This window comes from Haliotis rufescens, unplaced genomic scaffold, assembly GCF_023055435.1.
Source record: "Haliotis rufescens isolate VD_foot unplaced genomic scaffold, xgHalRufe1.0.p SCAF_12, whole genome shotgun sequence".
NCBI lineage: Eukaryota > Metazoa > Mollusca > Gastropoda > Lepetellida > Haliotidae > Haliotis > Haliotis rufescens.
In genome coordinates, this window is record NW_025963802.1 from 40,214,422 (window position 1) to 40,237,988 (window position 23,567).

At 40.1% G+C, this 23,567-nt stretch overlaps 1 protein-coding gene across 1 annotated transcript in view; it reads left to right on the top strand.

Moving 5' to 3' along the window:
- The window catches only part of LOC125378298 (complement C1q-like protein 4), a 68,109-nt gene extending 50,456 nt beyond the window's left edge, over nucleotides 1-17,653 (top strand). The window contains exon 2 of the mRNA XM_048393764.1: nucleotides 17,220-17,653. Coding sequence (XP_048249721.1) covers nucleotides 17,220-17,653 — 434 coding nt within the window. The remainder of the gene's footprint in view (nucleotides 1-17,219) is intronic.
- The last annotated feature ends 5,914 nt before the right edge of the window (nucleotides 17,654-23,567 follow it).

Genomic DNA, 23,567 nt, shown 5'->3' on the forward strand with positions numbered 1-23,567 from the left:
ACAACAACAATAATAATAATAATAATAATAATAAAAAGTCCAAATCTAATACGGCGCCAGGACCTGATGGTATTCGAAACCTGTTTTGGAAACTGTTTCCTCGTGTCCAAACACCATAGCTTCACTGTTTTAAATCTCTTGTGGATACAGGGGATGTTCCGTCTTGGTTGTGCAAGGGTCGAACAATACTTCTCCCAAAGAAAGGTGATTTGACTGATCCCCCAAAACGTCCGCCCTATTACTTGTCTGAATACGGAATACAAAATATTTACAGGATGTCTTACAGATATTGTGTCATCATACTGTGCATCCGATGACATTATTTACATGGAGCAGAAAGGAGTTCAGAAAGGGATCCTTGAAGAGGCTAAATCTTACCACCGTAACCTCTCAATGTGTTGGATAGACTACAGAAAAGCTTATGATTCTGTATCTCACGGATGGATTTTGAAGTCACTGGAATGTATTGACCTCCCCGAGCGACTATAGCTACTTGTTTTACTCAAGTTTTTTTATGAATTGCTGGTCAACTCAACTTGAGATGTATTCGCAGGGGCAGGTGGTGACTTCGGAACCCATTTCTATAAGAAGAGGAATCTTTCAGGGCGATTCTTTCAGTCCTTTGCTTTTTCTGTTTGTCATTAAATCCTTTTAGCTTTTTGCTTAGCAAAGAGGAAGGTTAGCATCCTGGACCTCCTCAGCACAGATCCCCAACACCCCTTTACTCACCTCCTTCACATGGATGACCTTGAACTTATTGCAAATAACTCACTCACAAAACAGATTCTGCTTGTCAAGTCAATTTCTAATGATATCGGCATGCCCTTTGGACTCCACAAATTCAACATTCTTCATTTGAACCGTGGCAAGGTAGAAGAGGGAGGATCAGTCAGTTTACTTGGAGGGGGAGTTATTGACCATCTCGTGGAAGGTCAGGCCTAAACGTAGTTAGGGGTGCAGATAAGAAACTCCAGAATGCCCATATCAAGGAAAAACTTCAGGCAGAGTACAAATGTAGACATAAGAAAATCTGGAAACCACAAATACTTATGCTTTGCCCATCCTTTCGTATTCTTTTGGTGTTGTTGATTGGACGAAACAAGAAATTAAGGGTATTGACACCCTCACACAAAGAATCATGTCAGACAATAGATCCCACCACCCTCGCTCTTCCCTCAATCGCTCATATTTACCAATCATTATGGGAGGTCGTGGTTTGATTAACGGTTGGGCTCTTCATGAGGTGAAGAGAAAGGTATTTGTTATCATGTCAAATAAATTTGTCTTCTCATAATTTTTCTTTTTTTATCAAGTTTGACCATATAAGAGCATCAAAAGTAATTTCAGGGAATATGTTTAAAAAACTTGATGTCAAGTCAAGGAATATGTATAATACCTGAAAATGTTAGGGATTATGTATATTCCCTGAGTGAATGAGACATTAACTATATATAAAATTTCAGGGACTATACATATTCCCTGATAATACATATTCCCTGTAACATATATATACAATAAATGTACTTGTAGCATAATGATCACGCCCCATAGGGAAGATTCGGTGTTAGAATATCTCTGCATCAACCTAGGCATGTTTAATTAGTGGTCAGGCTCCCTGAGTTGGTTAAAACTTCATCGTTCTCTGGCGGTGTGGTTCATTTACGAAATGAACGTCAGTTTGGATGGGTTCATTGAAGTGTGAACAATTTAAAAGTGCTGGTTAAACTATGTGAACCTCCAAGCTTGCGACTGGTGGGGATTGAACCGAGTGCTCTGAAACTTGTGTGTTTTGTGTTATTTTTCAACGTCAGGGTGTGTTATATTTTGAGTTTTGGATTTGTTGTGTGTGCTGTAATACTTTGCTTAGCTGGTGTTTCTTGTCACCTGAGATGGACCTACTGTATGACCTGATGCAAGCTTCATTTCTGTGCCCCGTCATTCCTCATGTGCCGCCGCTTCTTGGCCTAGAATGCACGGAGTAGGTCGGCCAACTCAGAAACCGTAATAGTAATTCCGTCTACGGATATTTTCTCGTCTCCGATGACCAATAGGTAAAACAGGTAGGCAATTTCTAGGGGTTTTATTAAATATAAGTTTCTTTCCTTACCTATTGATTGAAACACCAATCGAGAATTCGGGGAAACCCCGGAAATTAGTTCCGGCAAAAGTTTCACAAAACATTGTTCACATCGTGTGAACTTTTCAGTCCGTTCACAGGAGTGTAAACTCCAAATATCAGATCACGTGACTACCCATTCAGCCAACCAGCATGAAAGAAACAGTGGAAACTTTAAAGTAGGAAATTATTTTATCAATCACGGATGTGTCTGCCTCAGGCTCTATCAATGACAGACCACCGGGTACCATCATATAGTTGGAATAATTTCTCAGAGATGAGTTTAACATTTTCTGATAATATTTTAAGTTTTTAATGGCTGCCCATGTGGAATAAGAAAAGGTCCCAAGCTTTCTCCATGCTATTAGGAGGTCTTCGTATATGAATACTTGAATTGAACAATTGCTGCTGAACGCATTGTACGGAAAAACTATAAATAGTAGTGACGTAAGGTATTTGCCGAATGACCAGTTATTGTCAACACCCCTTACTCACCTCCTTTACATGGATGACTTTGAACTTATTGCCAATGAAGGATCCACACTAAAAACAGATTCTGTTTGTCCAGTCCTTTTCTAATGATATTGGCATGTCCTTTGGGCTCGACAAATGCAACATTCTTCATTTGAAACGTGGCACGGTAGTAGAGGGGGGATCAGTCAGTTTACTTGGGGGAAGAGTTATTGAGAATAAGAATAAGAAAAGGTCCCCAGCTTTCTCCATGCTATCAGGAGGGCTTAGTGTATGAACACTTTAATTGAACACTTCCTGCTGAACGCGTTGTACGGAAAAAAAACTATAAATAGTAGTGTCGAAAGGTATTCAAATAGATGACCAGGTATTGAATGTCAAATCGACCTTCACGTCGTCTCCAGTGATGTACAACGAAGAACCGTTACTTATATGTTTTTGAGGACGATTCACGAGCGTATCTTGTGATTATAGTGGACCAATAAGGTTTGAAGAGTAGTCTCCCTTTGACCCTTAACGGTTGTAACTTTGACATGACATGTGCGATAAAGATAACAGTAAAAAGGATTTCGGCATAAAAATTCGTTATGGTGTCTATATTTGCCGTATTCGGTGTCATATTCGGTAAGCAGAATATAATATTGGGCTCGATTTACGCATCACCAAATATTTCTTTTCTGCAAACCTAATATGACATCGTAAACGGCAAATAAAGACGCCATAACTAATAATATGCCGCAAATCTGAAGATTGAGATCGGTCATTGTATGATACGAGCAAGGATGTACGATATCAGGTCAGGATGACACACAGTATCTGGGGTGAAATTTGGAAAGGTAAGATTTGTTTGGTTGTTTGTTTGTTCTTTAAAGTCGCACACAGCAATATTCCAGCTATATGACGGCGGTCTGTAAATAATCGAGTATGGACCAGATAATCCAGTGGTTGACATCATGTGCATCGATCCATGGGATACCATGACATGCATCAACTAAGTCAGCAAGCCTGACCACCCGATCCCGTTAATCGCCTCTTACGACAAGCATAGTTGCCGTTTACAGCAAGCATGGGTTGCTGAAGACTTATTCTACCTAGGATCTTCACGGGTCGTGAAGGTAAGGTATATCACACATTACACTGTATGTCAACGTAGCTTGTCAATATTAACCGACAAAGATGGCTTAAAGGGCAAGTTCACACGGAAATTAACCTATTTTTCTTGTACTTTTTCCACATTAAAAGTGTTAACCTAGAAGTGTCATAGACAAAAATATAAAAATATCACAATTAAATAACATATTTTTTGCATTAAAACGATGTATATTTTTCACATTTACCAAGTGTTCTATTTCCACAACAAAAACACCATGGCTTATGCCCCTTGCAATATGACGTCATTGGTGCCAATTGATAATCATTATGACGTCATCATGCTTTGTTAGAGCCGCTTCACGTGGTGTAGGTCTAGATGTGTGATTCTAGCGTCTCAGATGCCAGCCAGCATAGTGTTATACTGAGTCACCACTGCGCCGGAGTGTGTCGTAGACCATGTTGTTTTACATAAAAACTGGTCCTTGATATCTTTTGCGTTGAGAATAGACAGGGACCCAGTTGAATTAGCACCAATTACGTCATAATCTAAGGGGGATAACTCAGGCCTATTTTGCTCGTAAAACGAAGGCCTCATAACGGCATATCATTTTAACACTATTGTGAGCTTCCTACTTTCACTGTGAGAAAAAATGAGTGTATATTTTCAAACACAGATACTAACTAATTCTAAAATTGCGTTTTGTTTAGAAAAAGAAAGAAAGTGATTTTTGCGTGTACACTTCCCCTTTAAGTCGTTTTGACATTGAACCTGTGAACCTGAAGTAAATACCAAAAGATAAATATTGACCAAAATGATTTAGGTAAACATGAAGACTCTCTAAATCTTACAAACATTACAGAAAAGATGTCGCTATATGCTTGAGCAAACACGGACGTGGGCGCGAAGAGTGGGGTCGACAACAACACGCCTTGAGAGACATTCCCACATAGGATCACCAACAGTTCGTGCCTTCCAGTGAAGATCCCGTAGAGAATGCTCTATCGTCTACGTGAGTGAGTTATAAAGTAGCGTCGCATCGGTAATATAATATGTCAGTCATAACGTGACGAGAACAGGTTATGCACGAATTTCATTAACTGTGCACAGTGAATCGGCGTCTATGCTAGATTTACTGTAACATCAGGGCTTACTACAATCATACAAATTGTGAATGGACGCAAATAATTGACATTTCGATATCTGTGGGACGCAAACATGTTTGGCTGTTAGAATATGTTTATCAGTAATATTTATCAACATTGAATATAGCATAGAATTTACAATGCTATGTTGTCAATGGTTGAACTATTTGAGGTCCCCATATATAATAATACCTGTTGTACAGCGTCCGCCCGGAGAGCGGAAGGTCCGGGGTTCGATCCCCGGCCGCGTCATACCAAAAGACGTTAAAAGATGGTACTTGTTGTTACCCTGTCTGGCGCTCGGCATTAAGGGGCTAAAACAAGGACTGGTCGGCTCGGAGTCAGTATACTGTGTCTGAGTGGGGTATTCATGTTAAACTGCGGCATGGTATCTCAGTGAGCTAGCACTATAAATCGGCATCAGTCCGGACTAGTACAAGCAGCCACACAAACACATATTCGTACTTGCACGTCGCTATATAAGTGCACTAATCTTGGACGCGACGTTAAACCCAATTTCACCTCACCTCACCCATATATAATATACCTGAAGTTTCTGAGCCTGTGCACGATATGACATAATTAAATTTTCTTGTGAATCAAGTCAAGCTGCCTGCACAGGGGCTAGGACGCCGCACTCAGCAATATTCCAGCTATATGACTGCGGTCTGTAAATAATCGAGTCTGGACCAGACAAACCATGCAGTGATGGACATCATGAGCATCGATCAACGCAGTTGGGATACGATGACATGCATTAACCAACTCAGCGAGTCAGATCACCCGATCCCGTTAGTCGCCTCTTACGACAAGCATGGGTTGCTGAAGACCTATTCTACCCCGGCTCTTTTCGGGTCACACGGCTATGAACATTACGATTACACCATCTTTTGTGATAAAGTTTCCAGTTTTCTCGAAGCCGTAGCCGTAATGTACATGCCCTTGCACAAATACATGCATTATAACTCCAACACAGGCCAAGGGTTCTTAACCATCTTATGTCATGTTATCCTATGTAATGCCACCTTTGCCTATGTTATTGTAGATACCTTACGATCTCGATCTCGTAATAACCACTTGAGAGGTTTTACTTTTTGCAAATCAGACCTGGCCTGCGACCTCAAAAATCGTATTAAGTTTTGTAATATCCACTGTTTTCCCACTGAGTCACCGGGGCAGGTGGTGAAAGAGTGTTCAATTTTAGATGTCATGACTTAGTTTTGTCTCTGCTGCACGTGTTTCATCTCTCGCACGCTTTGATCGAATTCATTTTATACTGCGACACACTGTATTGTTTCACTATAAGATATATCGATTGTTACTTCTATTTTGACATTTTTAGTATTTGGTATATTAATTTTTTATTCAAAGAAATTCATTCAGTTCAGCTTGGTATTTTAAATATTTAACTTTTGTTCTTTTTACTACATTTGTGGTATTAATGGTTTTTTCCTTGTTAAAAATCCGTGTCAGAATGCTCAGGATATCGTCCTGATTTTAAAGTTACTTCCTGTCATCCAATACCGCATGTTCTCTCAAGACAGACATGTAAGCGTTCAAAAGGAAATCAAAGAAGATTTATAAGGAATCGCAAAGAATTTATTATGGGTTGGAAAATCCACAGTATTTGTAAGTTTTTATTTTGTCATTTATTTATTTCAAAATTTATTATTTTATCATAAAATGTCTATTTATAGATGTAAACAAAGTATGTTTGTTTATTTTACAGGTACAAGGTATAATATTTGGGTATAAATTTAAGTCTAATTTAAAGGTGCATTCTCACTATTACTTTGATAATTTAAAGGTATATTTATTGTTTGTTAATTTGATTTATTTTTAATTATTTTGCTTTTTGTTTTCATTTTTGCTGAGTGTTATTGTTTATTTATTTTAGCTTGTACCGATTTAACTGTGTACAGAAATAATTTATTTCCCACCCACATCGATGTTTTCTTATTTGTTTTATCATTTCTTGCATTTAGACGGTTTATAATTGAGTTAAAGCACTCATCCGCGACGCTTACTTATTACCTCCTCAACAACCACCTCGGAGTCGTGCTTTATCCCTGACATGTAAAGGACATGAATAGGACTAGCTTCAGATTCAGGTTTCACGACGATACAGGATGTGCATGTTTTTACAAGTTTGGAACAACATAAGCGGCCATTACTGTCACCACTGACAGATTGTGAAACTCTCAAATGCATCGAAATAAAAGTGACATGATTACAAAACAATGCAATAGTTTGGATCAATTATTATTTGACTTCAATGTTCCATCCATACAGTATGTTCACTCTCTTTTTTCTACACAATGATTTAGAGTACATATCCTTTTCCGATTGGTTTTGTTGTTGTTGTTGTTTAACGCGGCACTCCGCAGCATACCAGCTTGATGATGAAGGCCTATAAATAACTATTATGAGGGACGATCAACGCCGTCGGGGTACGATGACCCGCTTTTAACCAAGTCACAGAGCCTGACCATCGAATCTGTTTTGTCGCCTCTTACCACCAGCATAGGTTGATGAGGTCCACAGAGCTCCTTTTCAGAATTTAAATAATGGTATGTACAAGATTCAAGACATGTTTGACGTGTCATCACTTTGCATACATTTTGACAGATTCATTATCTCACCTTCTTGTGCATATGCACATGTTAGATGCAGCAGAAATAGAGTGAACACTTTTACCCAGGTCACATACTGCATTTTCTTCGCGTTACCTGCTCAAACAACTGTGTTATTTCGTCTTCAGTTTGTCGTCTGCTCGGTCACGTGAAAGTCCGTCGCGTGCCGTGTGCAAAGTACATTCTGCTCGCGGCATGAGATACTCACAAAAAAACAAAGTTGTCTTCTCTTATTGCCTACAGTGCACTTTGTCTGCAGTGTTATCAAAACAACTTCATGGTTCAGGGCACACAACAGCAAAAGCTACATCCCTAAACCGTAATGAACTTATCCATGCAACAAGAAAGGAATAACTTTAGACTTGAAGTAGACTCGTGGTTTATTTCATATATATGAACATAATAAAGAGGGGATGAGAAATATTTGACACTTCTCACAATTTAAAATCCAACATTTGATCCCCAAATAATCTTATTACACTCATACACACATATATTACAATTGACATAAAAAACCTTACAATGAAAATATGAAATCCATGCCAACCCTTATAATACTTGTAATACTACTAATACCAGTCCAGTTTTAGCAGTCGCTCAGCAGCATCAGGGAACTGGAGCGGACTCACTAAACGGATCTGTAGAGGTTCCTTGAGCCTGACGATATGTTGCTCCAGTTCACGGTCATCTTCTTTCGTGGTGGGGGTCGGGCACCATTGAGGTACCACGCCAGCTTGATTCGTTCTGTTTTCTCCAGTCGTTGCAGGGTCCTGACCAAGGCAAAGATGTTGGGATGCGCACTTTGAACAGTTCTGTTAAGGTGAGCATGCCATCCTTCCAGGTGGTTGTTAGTGTGCGGTTCGACGTTGTCATGGTGATTCCATATGCCAGGGAGGAATTGTGCTGCATCATTAACCCAATCGGTCACTATAAAATCATTGAAGAGGATAGCTGGGGGAACATGTAGCATTTCATCCATGGCATCGACCCAGGTGTCGTGTACCGAACAGCGGCAGCAAGGGTAAAGTGGGGGCACGTCTCACCAAACGGTTCGGGTCTGGATCCTCCTAGTAGGCATGTGTCATGCCCAGTCGTTGTGTCATCTTGGAACCCACAAAGGGGATAAGAGTAAAATGTTCGATCCTTGTATATGAGGTCAAGCTGCTGAAGAAGTTGAAGTTGGTCATCTGAGGCAAAGCAGAGAATACGGTCATCACTTCCATCGTTGACACAGAGAAAGCTCTTGTTGTCTGCAGTAAAGTTTTTTGTCCAATGGATGGGAAGGTCAACTGCTGCAGGGGAATGCGGCAGGACTCGGATATTCGTCTGTCATCTCCTATACAAGCCAGGGCGCAAGGTCTGATGTGACTGGAGAACAGCAGCTTCTTCACGGGCCAATCTTGATACATCTTCATCACATATGCGAGGAACAGGCAGGGACTCAGTGTCCACACGCTGACGCAGGGTACTCAGAAATCTTGTTTGTTTGTCATTTTCTGGCGGATGAATGTGCGGAGACTCGTTCCTGACATATGCATGAACAGTGGTGCATTTGCCAGGACAGCCAGAAGTAACACACTTATGCATATGCATTTAAGTCGTCAGTTGTTCAGTCTATACCTGAGTAAGACCTCTCTCCCAACTCGCTTTGATTCAACGAGCACGACACGCTGTGGGTTAGCCATCGTCAAACTACAGAACCATTCTTGTTGTTGTTGCCTTAATTAAGTGTTTAAGAGGTCGGCTTCTGCCTTAGCAATTTCGGCTGAACCTCTCCCTCTTTGGGACTCTTGTATGAGTAGGTTACACATATCTATTGCGAGTTTTGTTATTCATAGAATTTCTGTTTTTGTATTGATATTATTTCTATTTTCGAAAATTGATATAGTTTTATTATTAGAGTCAGTTTGCTCCTCGCTAGTGCATCTCTTGGCTTTAGGAGATCTACGACATATAGCGGATCTAACTGCAATTCTTGTTTCAACCGAGCCCGGGCTGGGGCATGGTCTTGACATTCCAGCAACAAGCGAGCAATGATTTAAGTATGACTGCAAGATGGACAAACCTTGTCATGGCGCTTATTGTGACTGAGTCTGAGGCGTGAGATGGCTATTTCAACTTTCCTTTCATTTGAGTATGAGTATGGCTTTTGGTGGTTCTTGGGTTTAAATGTGTACAGCCATCTGCAGATCTTACTTGCGTCCCTCTGGGCTTGCCATCTCTGGGATATGGAAACTTTGATTTTGCTTTTTATCATTAGTTTTCATAAGGGAACAGGCTGTATTTCCGCTTTATGTTGCGCTAGCTTTGCCAGTGTGTCTGCTCTTTTCATATCCATTAATATATGTGTGAGAGGTGATCCAACACAGCTCCACCTGTTGTATATTCGTATAGAATATTATTGACTGTTTGGCCTGGAGTTTGAGTTTCTGTCGCTGATGGCTTAAACTGCACGTAGCAAAGCTGATAGGATGGCTGCCTTTGCTTTCGGTAGTTCCGGTATGACATTTAGTGCATGATGAATTGCCTCCAATACAGCAGTGAATACTGGCTGACCATCGGGCAAGGCGAATATTCTTGGTGTTTGGAGCTGTGGATATTGATCCTGTAACCAGCACTGTTGTTGCTGGTATTCTAGTATCGATCCATCCCAGATAGTTTAATTTTAGTGATAGCTACAGATCGTTGTAGGTTTTTTTTTATAGTGAATTCTGATGTTACAACAGTGTCAGCTGTGGGAGTTTTTAAAGTCCACGGAGGTTGTAACCCTTTGTAGTATGTTTCTGGTGGCTGAGTGTCATCATAATTGTGACTTTGGATGAGTTCACTTACTAATATCACAGTTGGCTTTAGTGATGGAGTTTGGGTACTTTGTCTCGCTATATTTTTTTCACCAAAGCTTTTGATGTTCGTCCGCAAAACGAAAATATTGCCTGCTCTTTTCTTAGTTTCAATTGGAGTTCTCCTGTTTCTACTTGCAGTGCTTCTAGTTAAATACCCGTTGCTGCACCTGTGGCAAGCATTAGGACTTTGTAGTGTATTTTGTCTAGCGGCTCAAGACAGTATTTGATGCTGAGTGAAATGCCTCAAAACCATCAACCATTTTTGATCTGATAAGTGATTTGAAGAGGTCCAGCTGAGTGTCCCTGGTTGTGCCCCAAGATGTACCTGAAATTGCCCGTAATACATTCAGGTCTTTAATATATCCACTTTCCACATATTCTATATGTTTTGTCCAAGTGAGGTGTTGATCTAGGGTAACCCCTATAGATATTGCGGATTTTTCTGATTTGATTAGTTTGCCTTTTTTGTATAGACGGGATATCACAGGATCTTTTAACCCTGCGTTTGAATAGAACTCTCATAGTATTTACACTTGAAAGGGTGAACCCCAATTTATTGCATCATTGATCTACTCCGCCCAGGGCTGACTGGAGTTTTTTCGGATTTGTGAAATATCTGTGGTTTGCCCATATTGCTACTTCAATGGCGAATTTTGTGGTAGGAGAGTTAATGTTTGTTTGGTTGGTTTGTTTGTTGTTAAACGCCACACTCAGCAATATTCTAGCTATATGACGGCGGTCTGTAAATAATTAAGTCTGAAACAGACAATCCAGTGATTGACATCATCAACATCAATCCACGCAATTGGGATCGATGACATGCATCAATCAAGTCAGCGAGCCTGTTGATGATGTCAATCACTGGTGTCTGTTTCAGACTTAATTATTTACAGGCGCCTCTTTTACAACAAGCATAGTCGCCTTTTACGGCAAGAATGGGTTCCTGAAGCCCTTTTCTATCCTGGATCTGCACGGGTTAGCAGGATGTGATGGATGAAATCGTCCAAGATAATTGCAGTTATTTAGCGACCTGCATGTACGTGTGTGTGGCTGCTTGTACTAGTCCGGTCTGATGCCGATTTATAGTGCTAGCTCACTGAGATACCATGCCGCAGTTTAACATGAATACCCCACTCAGACACAGTATACTGACTCCAAGCTTAACAGTCCTTGTTTTAGCCCCTTAATGCCGAGCGCCAGACAGGGTAACAACAAGTACCATCTTTTAACGTCTTTTGGTATGACGCGCCCGGGGATCCAACCCCGGACCTTCCGCTCTCCAGGCGGACGGTCTTCCACTAGACCACTGAGGCGGTCGGTTAGCAGGATGCGTTGTAACACGATGACAGAATGTAAATAAATATCCACCCCTTCAACATTGTGCAGCGTGCCTGCATGCGTGTCTGTTATCTCTTTGTCACACTGTGTGGCAGGTGTACCGCCCCGCGTCCTTGCATTTAGACATTACATCCGTCATTTCAGGTTGTCCCGGCTTTGATGGGCTTCTACCGATAATATAAATATATACAGTTGGTTCGTTAGTTTGTTGTTTAACGCCGCAATATTCCAGCTATATTCAAGCTATATAACGGTGGTCTGTAAATAATCGAGTCTGAACCAGACAATCCGGTGATTAAAAGCATGAGCATCGATCCACGCAAATGGTTTGGTTTGGTTTGTTGTTTAACGCCGCACTCAGCAATATCCCAGCTATATGTAGGCGGTCTGTAAATAATCGAGTCTGGACCAGACAATCCAGTGAATAATATCATGAGCATCGATCCACACAATTGGGATCGATGACATGCATCAACCAAGTCAGCGAACCTGACCACCCTTTCCCGTTAGTCGCCTTTTACGACAAGCATAGTCACCTTTTACGGCAAGCATGGGTTGCTGAAGACCTATTCTACCCCTGAATCTTCACGGGTCCACGCAAATGGGATACGATGACATGCATCAACCAAGTCAGAGAGTCTGACCACCCGATCCGGTTAGTCGCCTCTTACGACAAGCATAGTTGCCTTTTACGCCAAGCATGGGTTGCTAAAGACCTGTATTCTACCCCGGATCTTCACGGGTCAGATCCCATTGGGGTGTTATTGCGAGTGATATCCCACTGGCTCTGTTGCCCTGAATTAGAAGCACCAAACAAACGGGCTGTCTGCTTGGACTTGTTAGAAGAAATAATCAAACAGCTTCATGTAACATAGATTGGGTGATTTCGAATGTTACCAATTCATCTATTAAACTTTCCTTTCTCATTGTTTTGTGTTGTAGTTCAGTTTACCTCCTGTAAATTTTAGTCATTTTAACGTAGTGTTACCTGTTTGCAAGTTGAAACGCCACGGTTAACCCGAAAACTGTCAAGTCCAGGAATACATGTTAATTGTAATTGAGTAAATATCAAATGAACATTGAGTAATTAAGACCGCCTCCGTGTTCTTGTGGTAGTGCGTCCCCCCGGGGGTCCGGGGTTCGATCCCCGGAAGCGTCATCCTAAAAGACATTAAAAGATGGTACTTGTTGTTACCCTGTCTGACGCTCGGCATTAAGGGGCTAAAACAAGGACTGGTCGGCTCGGAGTCAGTATGCCGTGTCTGAGTGGGGTATATATGTCAAACTGCGGCACTATAAATCGGCATCAGTCCGGACTAGTACAAGCAGCCACACTCTCACGTGCATGCACGTCGCTAATATAAGTGCAATAATCCTGGACGCGACGTTAAACCCGATTTCACCTCACCTCGTTGAGTAATTAACAACACATATTGATATACACAGGATTGGGTAAAAAGGTAATTCAATCGGTCAAAATATGTGACAGCAACAATTGATAATAGGCCCTATTACTCTAGACAGTGCACTCACTATTGTCCAGAATTTTTCTCAGTTGAATATCACGAGTCAGGAAACAGTGTTGGAAGTAGGCAGACAAATTGACAGATTTGGTATGTGTCCGCAGTGGACATGAAGACAAAAGGAAAGCATTCCCAGGCTCAGCATGCAGATACAAAGTGTTAATGATTGGCCCTGCACAAAAAAAGCCAGGGTCGACTAATCAGAAACCAGGCCCTATCAAATCGTTGTGCACCCGTGCCAGGCCATCGGTGTTCACGTTGCTGACCAGACCAAATTAGAAATCGTATGCATGCTGGGCGAGCGCTTGTTGTACGACACTTTCTGGCCAGACGCTGAAGGTGTTTAGGGGGTAATAATCGGGGCGAACCGGGATTCGAACCCATAATCATAGGTTTCTGGCGTGCACGAGGGACACTACTCCACACAGAAAATCGCGGCGCCTTAGACGACTTGGTCATGATCACCCGTGCCCCTAAATATGTATATGTACATGTATGTACATGTATATATGTAATGAACCTACGTTCACGTCTGGTGACATGAACATAATAAAATAAGTAAATACGTAATTTTTGTGTGTGGCGGCAATAGGGGTATGGATACAGACGGGATCTTGTATTACTTCTACATGCCTCCATATTTCATGAACACATTGATTTACAAGAATTGCACAATGTTTCATGAATTTGTTTTGACTGTTTCAATTCACGTGGCAGTAAGTTCTCGCCATACTCCCATACGTAATTACATACGTATTCTATTCACTGACAGACACGAGCACATGTTGCAGTGATTCTATCTATATCCTGGTATACCCATGCTAATGACTTTCACACCTGTATGCTTTATAACCATCTCTGCACGAAGGTATACCTAACACTTTCAGAGATGAACCTATGCAGTATCTTCCTTGTGTTGGTGGTCCTTGCGGGTAAGTTGAAAATAACTTACTTACAATTATATGCAACGGTGCTGATTGAACATCGAGAGGGTCCCCCTAAACAGTAAGTTAGATACTTATATTCCATAAGGGGTATCCTTTGTTGATATGCGGATTGTATATGATAAAAAAATTAGTAGGTACTTTGACTTATAGTGTTACACTGTGCCCACCGCCTTCTTCTTAATACCTGTTAACACAAAGGAAAATGTTAATTAAATAAAACGGCTACATGCATAATCAGTATGTATTCATTGGTCCTGCATTCAAAGATGACTAACAAATCACGAGTCTTCATATGGTTTGTGATACTTTTGGGCAAGTTAAAATCGGTTAAATCTGCCAACAGCGGTGACCTTACTCATATGAATTGTAACATTATGTAAGCTGTACTCAAACACACACCAAGGTATATGTTTTCGTGTTTAACATAGGAAATTATATTTCCGTGATGCTTACATAATGAGGAACCACTTACTGTATGCCTACACGCAAAAATCGACCTGCGTATTTAACGACCCTTCTGTAGAATTGTATATCTGAAGGGTAGACTCAAAATTCTGTTCCCTTCTTGGCCGTGATTTTTTTTAACGAAAACATAAGCATGTGCTTGTTGATTGGATCCATAATTTCCTCAAATACACATCAACCCTGCACGTTTGAGTAGTTTTTCCACAATGGTAAAACGTACTATAACATCCGTATATAAGGAATGCAGTTGACTTGGTCGTCACCGGTTGTCACACATGTAAGATCATTTCGATGGGCAAGGGTAGGTTGATGCACGTGTCACTAGCAAAACAATGAAAAACAGAGCATCGCTAAATCACATTTGTATGAATTTGAAATAATTTACAAAATAGTTTGAGACAGTCCCATTGTCTGTGACAAGAAATGGCGGGTGTCGCTCATATTTGATCCATGTAAGTTATCAGCTCAAAATTCGATTAGATTTCGTTTTACATCGTTAGTTAGAAACTATTGAAGATTATTAAAGGTGGTGAGCTGAAATGGGGTACAACAAGTACCATCGAACCTAGAACCTTCCGTTCTCCGGGCGGACGTTGTATCATTAAAGTGAAATATGAATATGAAAATCGTGGGAAAGTCATCTCCACCGACGCATTATCGACCCTATTGATTTTTCCTGTGACGCCAGCTACTGTGCCGAGGCGCAGGTAATGTTTGTTGAACAAGATGGACAGTACTAAAGAGAAGGGCTGTTTCATCCAAAATGTTAAAATATGCTCAGTCCAATAATGTGTAAATTATTTTTGTTAGACCTGTTTGAATGTAGCAGTGGTGTTCGTCAAGTTTGTGTTCTCAGCCACTATATATTTTAAAGGGGATGTGCATTCTCCAAATATTAAAAGGGTTATTACTATATTAAGCATATTTTGCTACCATGTTTCAATTCTAAAATCTTGTTTAAGATTTTGGGCTGATGATGTATATAAAAAACTTGTGGCATTGCATACAGATTTCCGCAGTGGATACTCAAACAATAATAATATATTTACTCTGTTATTCAGCGGTTTTAATGAAAAAAGCGATTCATTGATTTTTCTAAAGCATTTGGTTTCATTACTTGAACAATATAGTGGACAGTACTAAAGAGAAGTGCTGTTTCATCCAAAATGGTAAAATGTGCTCAGTCTATTTATTCTGAAGTCCAATGATGTGTAAATTATCTTTGTTAGACGTGTGTGAATGTAGCACTGGTGTTCGTCAAGTTTGTGTACTCAGCCACTATTTATTTTCGATGTTCATTAGTGAGACAGCACAGGAAATCGAATCATCTTGTAGTTTTTGCATTCAGTCATATCAAGACATAGGGCATTTGTTCTCTTTATTGTTCACTTGTGGTGGTGTTCTTATTTATGATAGAAAATATGGTGTCTTAGGAAAATATTTGCTATTTACTTGTAAAAGACAATAGGTGTATTTTTTAAGAAAGGGGTATCCTGGCATAAGTGAAAAGTGGTATTACCGGAAGGTGTTGGAATGTACTTAGGAGTTACTTTTAATGAAAGTTTGTTTCGGGGCCATATATATGCAAGCACATTGGCTTAGAAGATATTGTTCTATGTTTTAAGATAACTATTAAAGCCAATAAATTTGAAGCCAATCCTGATGACCTGTTTTTGCTGATAATCGATACTAAAGTTGCACAAGTTCTACTTTGTGGTCGGGAAGCCTAGTAGCTAAAGCTTTCGCTCGTCACGAAGACCAAGGTTCGATTTCCGATATGTGAAGCCCATTTTCTGGTGTCCCCCGCCGTGATATTGCTGGAATATTGGTAAAAGCGGCGTAAAACCAAACTCACTCACTCACTCTACTTTGTGAATCTGATATACGAGTGATATACAAGTTTTAAATATAAAAATCTGTACAGATAAAGGCATGTAAGAGGCTTTGGATGTAAAGAAATCTAATGTACTAGGCGAACGTGGTCCCTTCTCCCTTTACATGTTATATATTGGTTTAAGTTATTAGCACTGCGAGATGCAAATAATTATAATCGAGTCAGAGAAACCAGTGGCTGATACCACGAGCAACGCCCCACACCTTTAGCGTATGATGGATACATGAACCAAGTGGCAGAGCTAGAGCCATTTCATTGTCGTTTCATATGACCCTAAAACTTGATTTTATCTTCTGTAATATAAAACTCTTAACTGGCATCCTGAAACGCTCATTCAACAATAAGAATTCATCCTATTAAGTGGAAATCAACATATTATGATATAAACATTCGATATGCTTAAAGTTCTAGTATCTGCACAAATATCATACATTGATCATTTGCAAAGCTGATTCATCAGATATGGCGCGATTTTAGTGAAGTTTATTAATTTTTTAATTATTTTTCCAAAAGCTATTAAATCGATACTAATTATTGTCAGGATAAAAGAAGATCGACAAGGTTTTTGTAAATGTTATACTTTTTCTTCAATTTTGGTTTGAAATTCTCGAAAATCGGAATATAAATATTATCTATCCAAGTTGAATGCGCACCTAAACGCAGGGGATATAGATAATTCATTTACCCGGGACAAATTATGAGTAATTCCCAATAAATCGTTGGTTATTTTCAATAAAAATATGTTTTGTTTCAGCTGCGATGGGTAAACCAGTGTACCAGATTGCCTTTTCAACTGGTCTGTCGCATGATGTATTGATTACCCGTGGACAAGTCCTTCGGAACACCAACATATTCCTGAACGTCGGCAAGGCGTACGACAGACATACGGGGAGGTTCAAATGTCCCCAGAGCGGGATCTACAGCTTCCAAGTCCACGCTTTAACTCAAAAGAAAAAATCGCTGTGGCTGGAGCTCATGCACAACAACAATCTTGTTGTGAGTGTTCATGCTCATTCCAGTGATGAAAATGACGGTGCAAGCAACTCCGCTATACTACAACTGAAGAAGGGGGACCAGGTATGGGTACAATCCCAAGGAGCAAATTCATATTTGTTTGGAAGATCTAACGAGGTTTGTACGTCATTTTCTGGCTACCTTATTGCGCCTTCGTTCGGAGATCAACAATGAATGTTGTCAGATAAGATTACAAGGCGTGAAGGTGTAATAAAATACATGTAGTATAACACCATCCTTTGCATTTACTTGTTGTTTATGGAAAGGATAGAACCACCATACGCTCTAGCTGCCAGCATTTGTCTTTCATCTATTACTCGATGAGGTAGGCCTTGGTCAGGTCATAGGTATAATCAGAACTAGAGATTATAATGTTGGGAGTATTGCAAAAAATCAACATGTTGTCGGTGGTGAGCAATACGAAATTCAAATCAGGTTCAAAATACATTTTGGCCAGATTGGACAGATCGCTAGTTATGATTCTCATTCAGACAAAAGATGCACTCGTTGAAAAGCAACCAATACGCTCCGATAATCAATCAAGACACTAACTCGTAAAACACCTTGTCCATGCTAATTATACTAAGTAAAACTCAAGTTATCTTGTTATTCACTATAAAAATTCAGACATTGTCATTCCACAGAAAGGTTGTGACCTTGCACCAAGTAGCCAACGTACAGGACCGCCTCGGTGGTCTTGTGGCACAGTGTCCTATATATTAAACAATGCGTCACCTTTTCTCGCAATGTAAAATTCCAAAATCGTTTAGCAAGAAGAACCACAAGCAGACAAAGCCAACATGCTTCGTTGCCATGTTATTTCGTATACGGTAGTGTGTATTGCGTATTTCAGTTAGAAGCACTCTCATTGGATTGCCTGGTCGAGGCCTAGAGATCACCGTCATACAGCTGACTTCGGCTAAAAAGAACAACCAATCAAAGCAATAAAGACATGCGTGAGTGAGTATGGTTTTATCCCGCTTTTAGCAATATTCCAGCAATATCACGTCGGGGGACACCAGAAAAGGGCTTCACACATTGTACCCATGTCGGGAATCGAACCCGGGTCTTCAGCGTGACAAGCGAATGCTTTAACCACTAGGCCACCCGACAGCCCCTTATAATATGCAGCATGTGTGGTGATATCATGGGTGTGCCATATACACACTGACTATAGGCGTGCCTTACACATGTGCAGTGTGGAACGTGACTGAAGCTATCTCCTATTCTATGGACCTGTGAAGCCAATTACACGTCATGCTATGTTATCAATTTTCTGTAACATATGCCACAAAACTCAGCTCAAGTTTAAAACTCGCGTGCTTCGACCAACGATCAGTTTTTACTCAGAGTGTAAGTCATGCATGATAACGTCGATGCGGGGATTATACACTTTCTACCTGAAATTGTCAAGTATCAAATGATGGGTGCCATATGATTAAGAATGTCGTTACTCACGTTTTTAGTTCAAAGTTAATTGAACAAACGAACAAACACTCTCGCCTCACACCAGTTACAAACGTGGTTGTTGTTTTTTCAAACAGTTTTTATTCCATTTCAGTAGTATACAGAGACCATATTAAGGAATCTATGACACAATAGCATGTGATATTAACAAAATTGTACATGGTGGGAGTCATTATTCTAAAACAGGGAATATATGGGTATAAACAAGTGTATAATGTATTCAGAATTGTAATTACAATTTTTTATGTTGTGCTTCAATCAATCAATGGTACCCCTGAACGTGACTTGAAGACATGAAAACAAAATCAAATTAGATAAAATTGATTGCTATGGTTTCAAACGTAGCTGTTAAAAATAAAATAATAAACGATGAGTAGAATTTAAATCTAAAAAACAAATATGATGTGATTCTTGATCAAACAGAGTATGTTTACTAAATACATCCATTTTTGAGAAATAAATATTGAGTATTATTGTTACAAGCAATTTATTTTCTGTTTTACAAATGTCCTTGACAACCGTGGCAAAAAGGTCTCAAATGTTAACTTTTTCTGTTTAATGCCTGGGTCTTAAGTAAATCTTTTACCTGCTAGGAGAATATGGTTCACAACAGTGTTACCAGTATCAAGTCCAGAGACAATACTAGTGTGTCTCGTGATATCAAGTTTAAGGCTTCCTTTTTATAAATGACTGAACTTGCATACAAAAAAACATAAACAGATTCACAGTCACAAAATACATATAAAAGATCTTAGCTATAAGTACAGTTGCAAAAGGAACACACATCATTATTTTAGGATAATGCTTTAGCAGAAGTAGATGCTGCACCATTGCAAGAAAAAACAAAGACTTGAGTTGGATGTAAGGACGCAGGTTTATATACAGAAAAGTACAAGGACTGGAGAACACTCCTGGGCTGGGAAACGCTAAACACGTCTGACTGTCAACGCGAAGGTGCCCGGACAGAACAGCAAACGCGGCTCCGCGGGTACAAACCATACGGAGCCAAATGATGGGACCCCCCAGGGAAAAGCGCATAGGGGGTCTGCTGTAGGCTCTAGAACCACCATTATACAATAGGGCCAAGAGGGTATGCCTCAAAGACCCCCAAAACACCAAAATCACTACTCCCAGCCCAAAAGTGTTACGCGAGGATACAAACCAATTATCCTGCGATGTAATGTGTAGAATGTGCTAGTCCAGGATCTTCACCTGTTGTGCACATAAATGACTGAACTTGCATACAAAACCATGAACAGATTCACAGTTACAAAATACATATAATTACAGTTGCAAAAGGAACACACATCATTATCCATCAATTTTATATAAGTAATATTTTGTGTGTGTAAATAACGTTGTATATGAATTTATCCGGGAACTCTAACAATTTCACATATCTAATTTCTAAATTGGGTAAATACTTTATTCCATTGGATTTTTTTTGTAGATATATATTTTCCCATTTCTCAAGATTTTATCAAATGTGTTTGAACTGATGAATTTATTATAAAAAATCCGAGATCCTTTTGTACGACAGAATAGATTTAAATAAACAATGTTGAAACATGTACATTTGTTGAATAAAATATAATCTTTATCATTAATTATTTCTCCCCATTGTCACGTTATGTTATTTAAAAGATGTTGATAATCTAGTATTGTTCCGTTTACGTTAAATCTTCTTTTTAGTTCTTCAAACGAAAGAAAACATTTTGTAACCAAAGAATATACCACTGCATCGCATAACCTACAGACTATACCACTGCATCGCGTAACCTACAGAATATACGACTGCATCTTGTAACCTACAGAATATACAACTGCATCTTGTAACCTACAGAATATACCACTGCATCGCGTAACCTACAGATTATGCCACTGCATCGCATAACCTACAGAATATACCACTGCATCGTGTAACCTGCAGAATATACCACAGCATCGTGTAACCTACAGCATGGTTAGTATTCTTACTGGATCTGAAGATGTGGATAGAATACTATATATACCCAATATCCTGCATTTACTTTCAGCTTACAAAAAGAAACGCAATACGGATATTTTTGGCCATCAAAGCAAAATTAGAGGACCAAGAGGCACAAAATGAAAAGGTTTAATGTGTTATAGTGTCAGTGACAAATTTCCCGGATCAAAATGATCACAACAAGGACTTGCAAACCATTAGTCGGGAAACACGTATGATTCGGAAAAAACGCACCCGGTGCATTGACAAAAGGGCCATGGAGCTGCACGTACTGCACGTGAAGCAGCACCATGAACGGTTTTAAAGTGCAAATTTTTTGATTGCCTCGCATCTGCGTCATTCGATCAGTGAAAGTTCAACAACATGCCAAGACTAACAGAAATGCAAAGAAACAACGTCATAGGCCGCTTGCAGACAGGGGAATCCCGATAAGCTGTAGCCACGATCATCACAAGGCAATGGGATCGGTTTCACCAGCATGTGTCAACATTAAATTTGATCGGCCAAGGTCGGGAACACCAAGAGTAACCATCCCCGCCCAAGATCGCTACATCCGACTGCGCCACCTTCATGAAAGGACGACCACAGCCATCTCAACCACACCCCAAATACCCAGACTGCGCAGAATCTCCGACCAGATCGTACGAAGCCGTTTAAGACCGGCAGGTCTACGAGCAAGACGTTCTGTTCGACGCGTCATATTGAGTCGACAATATTGAGTCATCAACAACGACTGCATTGGTATTGTCGACACAGGATATGGCCTCAACTGCGATGGAGAGATGTCTTGTTCAGCGACGAATCAATTTTTTCCCCCTCCGTCGAGGGGATGGAAGAGCACGGATCTTCAGACGTCGGGGAGAACATTACGCCGGAAACTGCGTACAGAAAGTGGACAGGCTTGGTGGGGGTAGCCTTATGATGTGGGCGGCTATCTCACATCATGGCAAGACAGGTTTGGTCCATATCCAGGGCAATCTTACGGCTCAACGAAACATCAACGACTTACGAGATAGGGAGGTCAGGCTGGCGAACTTGGTTCATACATGTCATTGTATTCCCTTTGCGCGGATCGATGGTCATGTTGTCAATTACTGGATTGTCTGGTTCAGATACGATTGTTTACAGACTTCCGTCATATAGCTGGAATATCGCTGAGTGCGGCGTTAAACAAACAAACAAACAAACAAACAAACAAACAATCAAACAAATATATCAAAAGGAAATGAAAAATGTTGGTGTCATTTGTTGGAATTCCACAAGGAATTACTTGAGGCTTTGACGTCGGGCGCTCCGATAACGCTGGCTTCACTTCCAGGTTCAGGGGCCGCCTCAGAACACTTTTCGTCTTGAAGATCTGTTGTGAGTTATAATGACCAAAATAGGTGGGCCTTTGAAAGTCGTAATTATCATAGACAAAATAGGTGTTTCAATAGGTGTCTTTTTTTCTCTGTTAGACACTGATCTTCGGTACCTGAGACTATCATTTTGATGATGGTGATGTTATAACGGAGAAACTACTTCCATGAAGGTTTGAAAAATGACTATAAAGGTTTGTTGTGGTTGACAGTTTTACACGTGAGCAGTCAAACGAGTCATCATTTCGGCGGGAAACAGCCACTTCTGTCAAGCGTTTTCTGGCTACTCTCAGTTATTGCCAGACGCCGGTAGTTGTGAGGTGGTGAGTGTTTCTGTTCAAGGACAATATTCACAGTGATGTCTTCCCCCATGACAAGACCCACTAACAAAGTGTTGTCGACGCAAAGGTGCGATCAGTGGCGCAGGATAGGATGTAGGGAACTGAAACTGGATCTAAGATTGAAAATTGTGCAAATTGTCTGAGAGTTACTTCCCTTGATACATATTTTTCTACGTTTTGTGCATACTTATTTACGACCAGTGTTATTTTACTTAGTGCATGGTGTCTGCAAAAGGGACACGTTTTCTCAGAAACAACTTTAGTAAAATGTTTTATGTCAGCAAACCTGACCACCATCCCTTTAGTCGCCTTTTACGACAAGGATAGTCGGCTTTTACGGCAAGCATGGGTTGCTGAAGACCTATTCTACCCCGGAATCTACGAGGTTCTAAAGAACGACAGAAATACTCATGTCCATGAACAATATTTTATTCAATTACAAACAGGTTTTCAAAACTCGATACAAAAAGTCAATATCAACGTCCATTCAAATTAATATGGACACAACAAATATTGTGTAGGTTAAAAAACTGAACTTATATCTAAAATACCAGTAAATATGAATAGATGTTTTATTTCACGGAAAAACAAACTGCTACACAAATGCAATGTTTCTCAAAATAATTACTGAAAAGTGTCAAATGGTGTAATCTGGACTAATTTGTACCATAGGGCTCTTAAATGTAGATCAGACTAAAGAATCATACAATATCTATCATGAATTTGATAACTACAAGACGGTCGATGTGTTATGTTGCTTTTTGTCATCACATTCAGATGACGCAGTTTAACTCAAGTGCACAGTAGGTGTTCCACCCTAGTCCCTCGACATATCGCAGTCTAACATAGGTTTTCAAACCGCACTCTTCTTTCTTCCTGCAAAGAAAAGTCATAAATGCATGAAACTTAAATCGGAGGTATTCGGACAGATATTA